This window comes from Dromiciops gliroides, chromosome 5 (assembly GCF_019393635.1).
Source record: "Dromiciops gliroides isolate mDroGli1 chromosome 5, mDroGli1.pri, whole genome shotgun sequence".
NCBI classification, from domain to species: Eukaryota; Metazoa; Chordata; class Mammalia; order Microbiotheria; family Microbiotheriidae; genus Dromiciops; species Dromiciops gliroides.
The window spans coordinates 281,939,401-281,951,710 of NC_057865.1; the positions used below are offsets into that span (position 1 = coordinate 281,939,401).

Sequence of the window (12,310 nt, forward strand, 5' to 3'; positions counted from 1 at the left end):
CATGGGAAAAGGAAGATGGCATCAGATTCTAATTTACTCATGATCAGAGAGTGGCATTCAGAGTAACAAGAGTAGAATTTTTAAAACTTTTTGACTGCATGATTGTCCATTTAAATCGAGTTTATATGATAAAGATCAGTGGGCCAGGAAGAATTAGTATTGTTGAGCAAGCAGAGCTGTCCTCAAGAGCCCTAGGTGGAAAGAACACAACAGAATACCTTCCCCTGGGCTCTTGCTTCGTGTATGAACTTATATGATTTTTCAAAATGGCCCTGTTAGATTGCATTTCAATTTGTAGCACGAGTTAAATGGTAAGTTTAGATTGGGGGGGGGGGGCGGCAGGCAATGAGGGTTAAGTGACTTGCCCAGGGTCACACAGCTAGTAAGTATCAAGTGTCTGAGACTGGATTTGAACTCAGATCCTCCTGAATCCAGGGCCAGTGCTTTATCTACTGTGCCACCTAGCTTCCCCCGAGTTTAGAATTTGAGCACATGCTAGATTCTGTTGACTTTGTATTGTGATCTCGTAATCAGTGGGTCTTAACTTTTATTGTGAATGTTTCCTTTCTAGGCCTGTATAGAGCAACAGTTTGATTCCCTTAATGGAGGAGTGTCCGTGTCAAAGAATAGCACTTTTGCTGAAGAATTTGCACATAGTATACGCACGATTTTTGCAAACGTTGAAGCTAAACTTGGTAAGGGAAAGTTCCTGTTGATTTTATTGTTTGTCTAATTGGCTTTTTCTACAGAGAGGCAGAATAGAATGTTGGGCTTGAAGTCAGGAAAACCTGGGTTCATATCTTGCTTTCAACATTTCATAGCCATGTGACCCATGGCAAGTCACTTCAGTAATATGTTTCAAGTAGCTCCTTAGAGCTCCTGTGCTGTCATCTTTGTCTGTCTCTCTGGCTGGAGAAGCTGAGGCCAGTGCATCTCCTGAGCTTGGGAGTCCTGGGCTGCTGGAGGGTTGGTTAAAGCTTATTAAATGTTCTCAATCCACATCACTCCGATGAGCCCCTGGGAGCCGGGGGGGGGGGGGGGGGGGGAGGGGGGGGGAAGACCACTCTTCCCAAGGAGGGCTGATCCAGTCGAGGTCAAAAATGGAGCAGGTCAGAGTTTCTGTCCCAGTGAGCGGTGGTGTTGGGCTGCCACAGCCTGAGGTCAGGCTGAGATCTGCATAGACGGGAGGAGTTTGCACACTTGCAGTTACCTTCCCTGATGAAATCAATCACAGGTCTGGTATGTGCTCCCCCCCTTCTCTTCCTGAAGTCGGTCACTGTTTTTTTCAAGGCGAACCCTCCGAAATTGACCAGAGAGACAAATACGTTGGAGTCTGTGGACTTCTGGTGTTGCACTTCCAGATTTTTCGGACTGTGGATAAGAGACTGTACAAATCTTTACTGGACATTTGTAAGAAGGTAAGAATCTTGGCTCTTCTTTGTTTTCAGGTGAAACAGACACAACCAGGTTAAAAAGCACCTGCTTTCTTCTCCTTTCTGAGATTTGGGGCAGAATGAAACATAGAGAGATTTTGAAGCTTACTCCAGATGGATCTGAATCTGCAGTACAAGGGTCTGTCTGGCCCTGAGAACTTATATCTCGCAGCAGTTATTTCTTACATTAGCACCGAGGGGAATTCAGGCTGGTCAGTACCCAGGGAATTGCTTCTATTTGAAGCATCTCTAAGGAGCAAGGGTTTTATTATTTTTCTTGTAATTTAGATGGGAGTTTATAACCAGAGAATCTTCAGACTTGGAATGAAGCTGCCAGTGACATAGCTCGGAGCAATCCTTGTGACATGGTGTCGCGGTGCCTACTTTGGGGGTGAATGTTTGTGTGAAACCAGTTCAGTACCCCTGGCTTCACTGCCTAGGGCGCATGTTAATCTTCCCTTTCACTCTCAACATTTCAGGTTCCGGCCATCACTTTAACTGCTAACATAATTTGGTTTGCGGATAACTTTTTGATCCAGAAAATGCCAGCAGCTGCCAAGCTCCTTGACAAAAAAAGCCTTCATGCCATTAAAACGCACAGGGACACTTTTCTGCAACAAAAGGCCCAGTCGCTTACCAAGTAGGTTCCCTGAAGCTGCCTGAGGAGCGGCGCTTAAAGAAGATGCTGTGATTTCTAGCTGTGATATTGGCTCTTCTGAAGTTGTGTGGGGAAAGGAAGACGGTGTCTGATATTAATTCAGTCATCATCCGAGAGTGGCCTTAGCAATAGGATTGGTCAGGGCACCAGGAGTAGAACTGTAGAACTCTCTGACTGCATGACTCTCCCTTTCAATTGAATTGAGATGATAAAGATCAGTAAATTATGTGGAGATGATGTGTTGTTAGTTGAATTAAATAGTATTTTGCCTGAGAGAAGTCAGCATTTACATAGCGTCTACAGCGTGCCAGGCACTGTGTTCAACTCTTTACAAATACGATCTTGTTCGATCCTCACCACAACTCTGGGAGGTGGGGGCTATTGTTGCCCCCATTGGATACTTGGCAAAGCTGAGACAGACAGGTTACGTCGCTTCCAGTTAGGAGCAAGTGCCTGATTTTAACTTGGGTCTTCTTGACTCCAGGCCCAGTGCTGTCTCTGCCCTGCCAGCTAGCTGTCCCCTTCCCTCCCATTTTAATCGGGCTAATGGACATTTTACATCTAATGGTTTATTCCATGAAAGCGTTAAATGTTGGCTACTTTGTTTAGTGCCCTATGCAAACCGAACTGCTTTGGGTAGACTTCTTATCCCTTAAAAAGAGGGAATAACTTATCGCTGACTTGTGATGACTGATATGAGATGATAATTGATCTCGTTATGCTTGCTTCCTTACTACTGAATGATCTTTGGTTATTAGAAAATAAATCTTAATCTCAGAATACTAATGCTGTTTAGTCTGTAAAGTCTGCCTCCACTTTATGTTTTGAGGAAAGATCATGTCTGAAAACACAATGCTTTTCTTTTTTTAGAGATGTACAGTCGTACTACGTCTTTGTTAGCTCATGGATGATGAAAATGGAATCCATTTCATCTAAAGAACAGCGAATGGATAAGTTTGCTGAAGACCTCACCAATAGATGCAATGTTTTTATACAGGTAGCATACATTTTGCCTTCTGTGAAATACTTTGTCAGTTGTTTGTCCAAAAGTTTTGGAAATTGGATTGACACAAGCTTGGATTTTACCTGGAAAAGAGTCGTAACATTTTGTTTGATAAAACATGCCAAGCAGTGTAGTATGGTTGTCAGTGTGAACTGGCGGGCAAGAGGAGGGAATAGTGGACCAGTGTGAACTCTCCTTTCTCTCCTCAGACTCTCTTCTCTGTGTGGCAGTTCCCATAGTCTCTGTTTCTTACCCTTGAGCTGTTCATTCTTATTCTGGCTCTCATGACAAATCGCTCAATTTTCCTCTGAGATGTACTTATGTCCTGTTTCAGGGCCTCATGTGCCCAGAATGCACCATGATCTTGGTGGGAGGACTTTCATTCCCCACAGTTGTCTAAGTGAGAAAGCGACTGGAGGCATATTCACCTCAGCAAGCATGTTACGTATTTTACTCTGGTAGCCTTATTTCTTTGAGTTACTCACTGTAAAGATACTTGCTTCAGAGAGAAGTAGTCTGGAAAGGTGGGGGCTGTGAGATGCCTTCTGTGCCTCAGTGGACCAGGAAAGGAAAGAAAGTCTGGAAGCATTAGTGTTGGTGAGCAAGCGGATTTGCCTTTTAGTGCCCTAGAAGGAAAGAAAGACACAGGACTGCCTCCCGGGATCTTGCTCTTGAGAGTTTATGCTGGTAGGAGGCCTCATCAAGCTGAGGGTACTTTCCTCCTCGCCTCTTGCCCCTTCCTGAATTTCCTAACCCCTGCCCGGCTCCTATGCCTGGGGCCACAGCTAGCATGGAGGAACTCTGAGAGGTCCCTGCTCTTGACATGTCTTAGGAAGGGGGGGTGGGCGAAAAGACCCTGTTGGTGCCGAGTGTGGGATTTGAAGCATTTGTTTACGTTTTATTTCTATGGGAAATGCTTTCCAAGTGTATAGACTCAGAGAATCACGAATCTGGAGCTGGAAGGAGCCATAGAGGCCAGCAGTCCAATCTGCTCACTTCATACGTGAAGAAATTCAGGAAAAGAGAGATTAGGTGGCTTGCCTGAGGTCGCACAGGTGATAAACAAAGGAACCAGAATTTGAACTCAGGTCCTCTGACTCCATCTACTTAGAATTGAACTTTTGGAAAATAACTCTTGTGAGAGTCGAGCTCACCTACTCTCTACTCTGTTGGTATTAAAAAAGTATTCTCTTCGTTGCAGGGTTTTTTATATGCATACAGCATTAGCAACATTATTAAGACTACCATGAATCTCTACATGTCCTTGCAGAAACCTATGACCAAAACTTCTGTCAAAGCCTTGTGCAGACTTATTGAGCTTCTCAAGGTAAGTTTCAGGATGATGTAACTGCATCCTCTTGGACGTGACAAGCAGCTAGGGGGACCTCAAAGGTTTTAACTCCTTGAGCCTTTTAAAGGCCTGGATGGGAAGACTCCTGGCACTCAGGCACATAAACAACACATAAACAGCAAAAGCCAGCACCAAAACCTTCATGTCAACATCAGAGACCTTCAACTTGATTGTAAGTTACCCTACTAGTACATAGTGTTACCTGGCGAACGTGCTTGGGAGTGAGAGAAGTTCAAAGGAAAGCTGAGACCTGGCTTCAGTAGCCTTTTTGTTCATGAACATTTCTTTATTCTTGGATATTTAAGACAGTTTTTGTTTCCAGAAATATCCTTCTCATCTTTGCCATCATATTTTAAGTTTGGCTTTGAAAGGTACTCGCAGGTAGCAGGTTCTGTTTGCTTTGCCTAGAATTCAGGCACACTGCTGTGAGTCATAATCTCAGGTCGGAGAGGAGGCGGAGAGGAGAAACCCCTTCCGCTTCTCTAACAGGTGGACAGAAGGGCGATTGGGATGCCCATGGTGGCTGGGGCTTTGCTTCAGCAGAGGTTTGGGGATGTGTCTCGGGGAATACATGCCCTCTAGGTCTGCCCCGGAGGCCTCTTCCATTGAGCCTCGGTCACCAGTGGAGAGCTGTCCTTTTGGACTGGCTTGTAAGGAGAGAAAATGAAAGTACCCGTACTTGTGTTTTTCAAGTTTTGTGACTACAGTTTTGTAAACACCTTTTTTGCTGTTAATAGAAGCTACTCTTTATTAATGTTGCCTGGCCTTCTAAAAACAGGTAAAAAGCTAACTCTGCTCTAATGATTTACAAATAATAAAGGCAGAATGATGTCTGTTCTTTTTCAGATCTTTTCTTAGAGGAAATGCAATAATCACTTAGGAAGATGAATTTATGTTCACAATACTACATTTAGGAGGAAATTTTTGACTAAACCATGATGTTCCTTTTTTCTCCTAGTCTTTAACAGTGGGTGAATTAAACTTGTACAGAATGGATTTCATATAAATACTGGCAAAGCAATAGCCTATCCTAGACAAGCTTCTAATTAGCATTAGTCCGCATATGTGGCTACATATAAGAGAGATTTATTTCAGTATTTGAGAATTTCAAAATAAATACATTTTGATGTATCAAAGTGAAAATATTGAAATAAATCAGTGAGTCAGTGGAGAAAAATTACTTTTAAAGTCCAGTAATGCAGTCATTGGAGATTTTTTTTCCCCTTCTGTTTCTTAAAGGCCATAGAGCATATATTTTACAGAAGAAGTATGGTTGTGGCTGATTCTGTTTCTCACATAACCCAGCACCTTCAGCATCAAGCTCTTAATTCTATTTCTGTGGCCAAGGTATGTTAGACGTCATCATCACCAAAGCATGTTGTCTTTATTGGTTTGTAGGTGGGTCTTTGCCCTTTAGCTTTTGTCTTACATGTGTGAGCTACTTCATAAGTGGTCTCCCCGGCACAGACTCTTAAGGTAATACGGCTCTGAGCTGGGTTTAGTTTGAAATGTTAGGCTCAACCTTGTCCTGAAAATCAAAGGACTGATAGTCAGTTAAAAAGTACAATTGCATTAAAAGGCAGTTTTGACCTTGGGAAGAGAAAGCAAGAGAGGCCCTGCTTTGAAAGCCCTTACATTCTATCTTAGGGAATCCACGTGTCCAGGAGAGGTCAGCTTTGAGATGGCGCAGTGATGAGGCCCAGGGTTCCTGACGGTCTACTCTGGAGAGGGGGAGAATTTGCTAAGATAGGGGAGGATGAGGCTTGGGGTGAAACCATTGGAGGATTAGGGGACCCTTTCCTAGTCCAATAGACTCCACCCATAAATAAATGCAATTTGAACATCAGTAAGTACTTTTCAAGTCAGTGAGTATTGATTAAAAAGAAAAAAAGCCAAGCCTGGAAAGCCCATTCTGAATCTTGCCTACTCTGTAGTTTGGAAGTGGCCTCTGTCCCGTGGTGGTTGCAGCAGAAATTAGATTTCTCTTTGGTTTTTTTTCCCTTCTTTTCTCATCAAGAAAAGGGTCATTTCGGACAAAAAGTACAGCGAGCAGCGCCTCGATGTCCTCTCTGCTCTCGTGTTGGCTGAGAACACTTTGAATGGGCCCAGTACCCGTCAGAGGCGCCTCATCCTTTCCTTGGCTCTGAGTGTGGGCACCCAGATGGTACGTTCTCTCCTCAGTCTTTCCAATCACAGTGCAGCTCTGCATTCCCAGCCGACCTGGAAGACGGTGGTGATGATGAGCCAATGTTTGGCCCCTTCTTTCTGTTTTCCCCAATAGAAAACATTTAAGGATGAAGAGCTACTCCCTCTCCAAGTAGTGATGAAAAAACTGGATCTAATTAGTGAACTAAGAGAAAGGTGAGCAGCCTGTATGTTGGAAGTGGGAAATTGATCCACTTTTTCTAGTAAATAAGAGAAGTCCTTTTCATAACTTTCATAACTCAGAACTTGGTAGAAGTAGAGAATATGTGTGTCGTCTTAGCAGTGCTCTCCTTTCTTGTGACAGTGCGTGGAGACCATGGATTTCTTTAGCCAATTTCTCTCTTATTTCTCCATATTTAAAGATTTAAAACACTGTCACCTTAGCACACTAGAATCCTGGTGTGTTCTCGGAAATGCTGCCGTATAAAAACCCTACTCTGGAGAACTTTACATGGTTTTTTTTTAAGAGCTTCCTTGACCCCTGACAAATTAGGTTTATAACCAATTTGCACTTGGTAGTAATCTCCTATCTGTGTTAAGGTAACAGTCGTGAATGCTTTGTGTTTTATAACTGAGGGAGCTGAAATTGGAGGCAGCTTATTCCTTTTGTGATACCATCACCGGGAGAGAGGATGAATCTTTGTATCCTTTTATTGTAGGAGGCTTAGGCATTTGTTGCTGGGTTGGATGAAAAGGGCATTTTGACAGGTATTAGAAATAGGTGGCGGTGACCTCTTGTCCCATTTTTCAGAAGGTTTACATTCTGACTTAAAGGTGGCAGCACAGCTGAGAATAAAGCATCTCTCTAAGTTACTGCTCAGCAGCTTAGTTCAACATACTTAGTCTTTGTCCTTTGATCCTACTCCCAAATAGTTTGTAAAACAAAGGCTGATTGGCCAAAGAGCGTCTTAGAAGGGGTTGCAGGAAGTGGCAGGTGCTTTGGCATCTCAGAACCTCATTCCTTTCATCGGTGTGTCTCCAGTAGCTTCACTCGCTTTGACCCCTCGTTCCTGCTTTGCATTGTAGAGTCAGAACGCAGTGTGACTGCTGTTTCCTGTACTGGCATCGAGCTGTCTTCCCGATTTATTTAGATGATGTCTATGAGAATGCTGTTGATGCAGCTAGATTGCATGTGAGTAAAGAATCAAAGAACAGTTACTGATGTAGCATAACAAGCCACTATCACTGAAGAAGTGACCGGTGATTGCGCTTATGAAGCCATTTGAAAAGTGGATACCTGTCAGTGTTTTGTACAGTGTGTCCTGCTCTCCTGTGTTGTTAAGTAATTATGGACAAAGTCTTAATATTATTATGAATAAAACTAGTTTTAATAATTCCCTCTTTCCTTTTTCCCTTAATCATTCTAATTTCAGTTCATTTGATTTCTCTGTTGGGTACAGTAGTCACTTAAAAATCATTTGCTCATGAAAAACGGCATCTGAATCTGCTAGTTCAGTTTTGGCCATCGACTTGTTTGAAATGAATATTTGGGGGAAAGAATCTGGCATGGAAACTTTCTGGACATAAAAAATATGTGTAGAGCTGAGGGAGTCTGCAGGAAGGAAAATTAGGGGAAAGAGTCATCCTTTGGATTGAGTTAATGCCTTCCAAAATAAAATCGGCACCATTTCCTGTGATGCGATCGACTTAGAATGTTCTGTTTCTTATTTGTCTAGTAACTTCTGTTTCTTCTTAGTACATGTTCAGTGCTTTACGGGACTGTGTACCTGCTATGGTGTGTGCGAGACATTTAGAGTCTTATGAAATCCTTCTGAATTGCTATGACAAGGAGATTATGGAGATTTTAAACGAGGTAACTGCATATTATCTGAAAAAGAGAAAATATATATTCGGAATGTAGCATGTGGATACATTTCTGGATCAAAGCAAGCTTTCAAAGGGATAAGATCACCAGTGAAAATGTTTTTAGTTAACTCTTTTTGTAGCTCTGCAATTCTCATTTTGTTAGACCAGAAACCTGTTGGGAAATTTAATCAAGCACATGCTTCCTTAGTGACTATAAGTGTATTTGGATTTTGAGTTTTGGTCAGAAATTTTGGGGACAGAATAAAATGGGGAATAAAATCCTTAGTTATAATAATATATTTTGAAGGTAGTTTATTTAATAAGTTACTGGACTCATCCTTCTGATTGAAGAAAGATTACTGGGGCAGCTAGGTGGTGCAGTGGATAAAGCACCGGCCCTGGATTCAGGAGGACCTGAGTTCAAATCCAGCCTCAGACACTTGATACCTACTAGCTGTGTGACCCTGGGCAAGTCACTTAACCCTCATTGTCCCCCCCCCCCAAAAAAAAATTTACTTGTGCAGCTACAAAAATTGTTATCAATGTCTCTTTAGTATGACTCAAGATACTAAGATTAACCTTCCTTCCCTTGTAGATTTTTAGTGGTCAGTGACTAAGGGCAGAGGAACTGGACTTCTTTGCTTTTGTATTCTTTAAAAGCATTTACTATTGTGTGGGCATCTTCTTTACTGTGTATACTTAAAGGGATTTGTAAGGGTAGTAATATAAATAGTCAGGGTAGAAAACAGTGTTGTGGAGCTTATCTTGCTCTCTTCTGGGTAAAAGCTGTAGCTGAAGAATCAGAGCCAAGTGATTCTCACTTTCCTGGTAAAACACTTTGTCCCAGGGTAGTCTGCCTGGTTCTCTCTGCCCTTTGTTTCCTTGCTCATCTGAACATATTCGTGTCATGACTTCTAAGACAAGTGGAAGCACTTGGTGGAGGGCTTCTGGTGTCGGTATCACTTGTGTGATTAAAGTGGCATATGTCCTATTTGTCTGAGCAGCATCTGTTGGAGAAGCTGTGCAGAGAGATTGAGAAGGACCTGCGTCTGTCTGTGCACACCCACCTCAAGCTGGATGACCGAAACCCTTTCAGAGTCGGCATGAAAGACCTGGCCCTTTTCTTCTCTCTGAACCCCATTCGTTTCTTCAATCGCTTCATTGACATCAGAGGTGCGTGCTCCGTGCTCCCTCCCTGTGTCAGTCGGGCCAGCTGGGGGCAAAGAACCCGATGGAGACTCTCACTTGCACATTGATCCCTTTACCCTGGAGTGGCCTCCCTTTGCTTTCTTTTTTCGGGCCTACCTTCTGACTCTTAGTAGATCATGAGAAAGGACCAGAGCTCACTTTCAGAGGCAGGATGGGTTTCCCTTCTTCCGGACTTTCCCCCTCCTCAAAGCGGTCAGGATTCATTAGATGCCAAGTAGACTCTGGTGTTGGTTTTGTTTTTGATACAGCTTTTGTGACACACTATTTGGATAAGACTTTCTACAACCTAACAACGGTCGCTCTTCATGACTGGGCCACTTACAGTGAAATGAGAAATTTAGCCACTCAGCGTTACGGCTTGGTCATGACGGAGGCCCATCTCCCCAGCCAGACTTTGGAACAGGTGGAGTATGGATACGGTGTATCAAACGTGTTTCTTTAGCAAACCTGTTTTATAATTCATTTTGTGGATGTTCATTTGCATTGTAAATACTACCATGTCTCACTTTAATTCAATAGGTAGAAAGCCAAACTTAGGTGAGAAGAGTTAGAGCATGATTTATTTGCCTTATGAAAAGATTCACTATAGATTCCCTTTATGTCAGCCTTCCCTACAGTCTTTTTAAAATGATTTAACACTGGCCCCAAACTCAGGAGGACCTGAGTTCAAATTCAGGCTCAGACTTAATAGCTGTGTGATCCTGGGCAAATCACTTAACTCCAATTGCCTAAAAAAAAAAAAAAAGATTTTTATGTGCACATTTTTGGAGGAACATATCTTCTGCATAGAGTCCAGTGAGTGAGTAGATCACTCTTTCCCATGGGATCTTAACACTTGTGATATTGTATAGATGGTGATGTTTTGCCACATGTGTTAGGTTGATCATTCTTGGGCAAGGAGTACCCAGCTCCCCCCAGCTTTACAGACTAGCCAGACCAGTTGCAAAGTAGGCCTCCTTCATCAGCACACTTTAATTCTTTTTTTTTTCTGATAAAAGTATTTTTTTTCCAGTTACATGTAAAGATAGTTCTCAACATTAGTTTATACAAGCTTTCCAATTTCAGATTTTTTCTCCCTCCCCCCTCCCCTAGACAGCAGGTAATCTGATAGAGGTTTTATATATACACATATAACATTAAACATATTTCTGCATTAGTCATGTTATAAGAGAAAAATCAGAGCAATGAGGAAAAACCTCAAAATAGAAAAACAAAAGCAATAGTATGGTTCATTCAGCATCTACTCCATAGTTCTTTTTTTTTTTTTTTTACTGGATTTGGAGATCCTCTTCCATCATGAGTCCCCTGGAACTCTTCTGTCCCATTGTATTGGTGAGAAGAATCTAGTCCATCACAGTAGATAACACACAGTGTTGATGACACTGTGTACAATGTTCTTCTGGTTCTGCTCATCTCACTCATCATCAGCCCACGAAAGACCCTCCAGGTTTCTCTGAACTCCTCCTGCTCATCATTTATTACAGCACAATAGTATTCCATTACATTCATATACCACAACTTGTCCAGCCATTCCCCAATTGATGGGTATCCCCTCAACTTCCAATTCCTTGCCACCACATAAAGTGCAGCTATAAATATTTTTGTACATGTGGGTCTTTTTCCCTTTTCCATGATCTCTTTGGGAAAAAGACCCAAAAGTGTTATTGCTGGGTCAAAGGGTATGCACAGCTTTATCGCCCTTTGGGCATAATTCCAAATTGCTCTCCAGAATGGTTGGATCAGTTCACAGCTCCACCAACAATGCATTAGTGTTCAAATTTTTCCACAGCTTCTCCAACATTTATTACTTTACTTTTTTGTCATTTTAGCCAATCTGATAGGTGTCAGGTGGTACTTCAGAGTTGTTTTAATTTGCATCTCTCTAATCAAAAGTGAGCATTTTTTCATATGGGAATAGATAGCTTTGGTTTCTTCATCAGAAAACTGCCTGTTCATATCCTTTGACCATTTCTCAATTGGGGAATGACTTGGATTCTTATAAATTTGATTTAGTTCCTTATATATTTTAGAGATGAGGCCTTTATCAGAAGTACTGGCCATAAAAATTGTTTCCCAGCTTTCTGCCTCCCTTCTAATTCTGGATGCTTTGCTTCTGTTTGTACAAAAACTTTTTAATTTAGTGTAATCAAAATCATCTGTTTTGCATTTCATAATATTCTCTATCTCTTGTTTGGTCATAAACTGTTCTCCTTTCCAAAGATCTGGAAGGTAGACTATTCCTTCCTCTCCTAATTTACCTATGGTATCACCTCTTATGTCTAAATCATGTACCCATTTTGACCTTATTTTAGGATAAGGTGTAAGATGTTGGTCAATGCCTAATTTCTGCCATACTATCTTCCAGTTTTCCCAGCAGTTTTTGTCAAATACTGAGTTCCTATCCCAGAAGCTGGAGTCTTTGGGTTTATCAAACACTACATTACTAGTGTCATTTACTACTTTGTCTCCTGTGCCTAGCCTATTCCATTGATCCTATACTCTATTTCTTAGCCAGTACCAGACGGTTTTGATGACTGCTGCTTTATAGTAAAGCTCCAAACTTGGTACAGCTAACCCACCTTCCTATGCGTTTTTTTCATTATTTCCCTTGATATTCTTGACTTTTTGTTTTTCTAGATTAATTT

At 41.9% G+C, this 12,310-nt stretch overlaps 1 protein-coding gene across 4 annotated transcripts in view; it reads left to right on the plus strand.

The window, feature by feature from the left end:
* Positions 1 to 12,310, plus strand: part of WASHC4 (WASH complex subunit 4) — a 54,549-nt gene that overhangs the window by 18,101 nt on the left and 24,138 nt on the right. For 3 of the 4 annotated variants that reach the window (XR_006353251.1, XM_043966497.1, XM_043966499.1), the window contains exons 11-22: positions 572 to 695; positions 1,291 to 1,418; positions 1,913 to 2,073; positions 2,962 to 3,088; positions 4,296 to 4,421; positions 5,685 to 5,792; positions 6,463 to 6,609; positions 6,727 to 6,806; positions 7,677 to 7,782; positions 8,347 to 8,463; positions 9,461 to 9,629; positions 9,914 to 10,068. Coding sequence is in view for 3 of the 4 variants with exons in the window: in XM_043966497.1 (XP_043822432.1) it covers positions 572 to 695; positions 1,291 to 1,418; positions 1,913 to 2,073; positions 2,962 to 3,088; positions 4,296 to 4,421; positions 5,685 to 5,792; positions 6,463 to 6,609; positions 6,727 to 6,806; positions 7,677 to 7,782; positions 8,347 to 8,463; positions 9,461 to 9,629; positions 9,914 to 10,068 (1,548 nt within the window). In the remaining variant the exon portion in view is untranslated. The remainder of the gene's footprint in view (positions 1 to 571; positions 696 to 1,290; positions 1,419 to 1,912; positions 2,074 to 2,961; positions 3,089 to 4,295; positions 4,422 to 5,684; positions 5,793 to 6,462; positions 6,610 to 6,726; positions 6,807 to 7,676; positions 7,783 to 8,346; positions 8,464 to 9,460; positions 9,630 to 9,913; positions 10,069 to 12,310) is intronic. The other variant, XM_043966498.1, reaches the window with a different exon arrangement.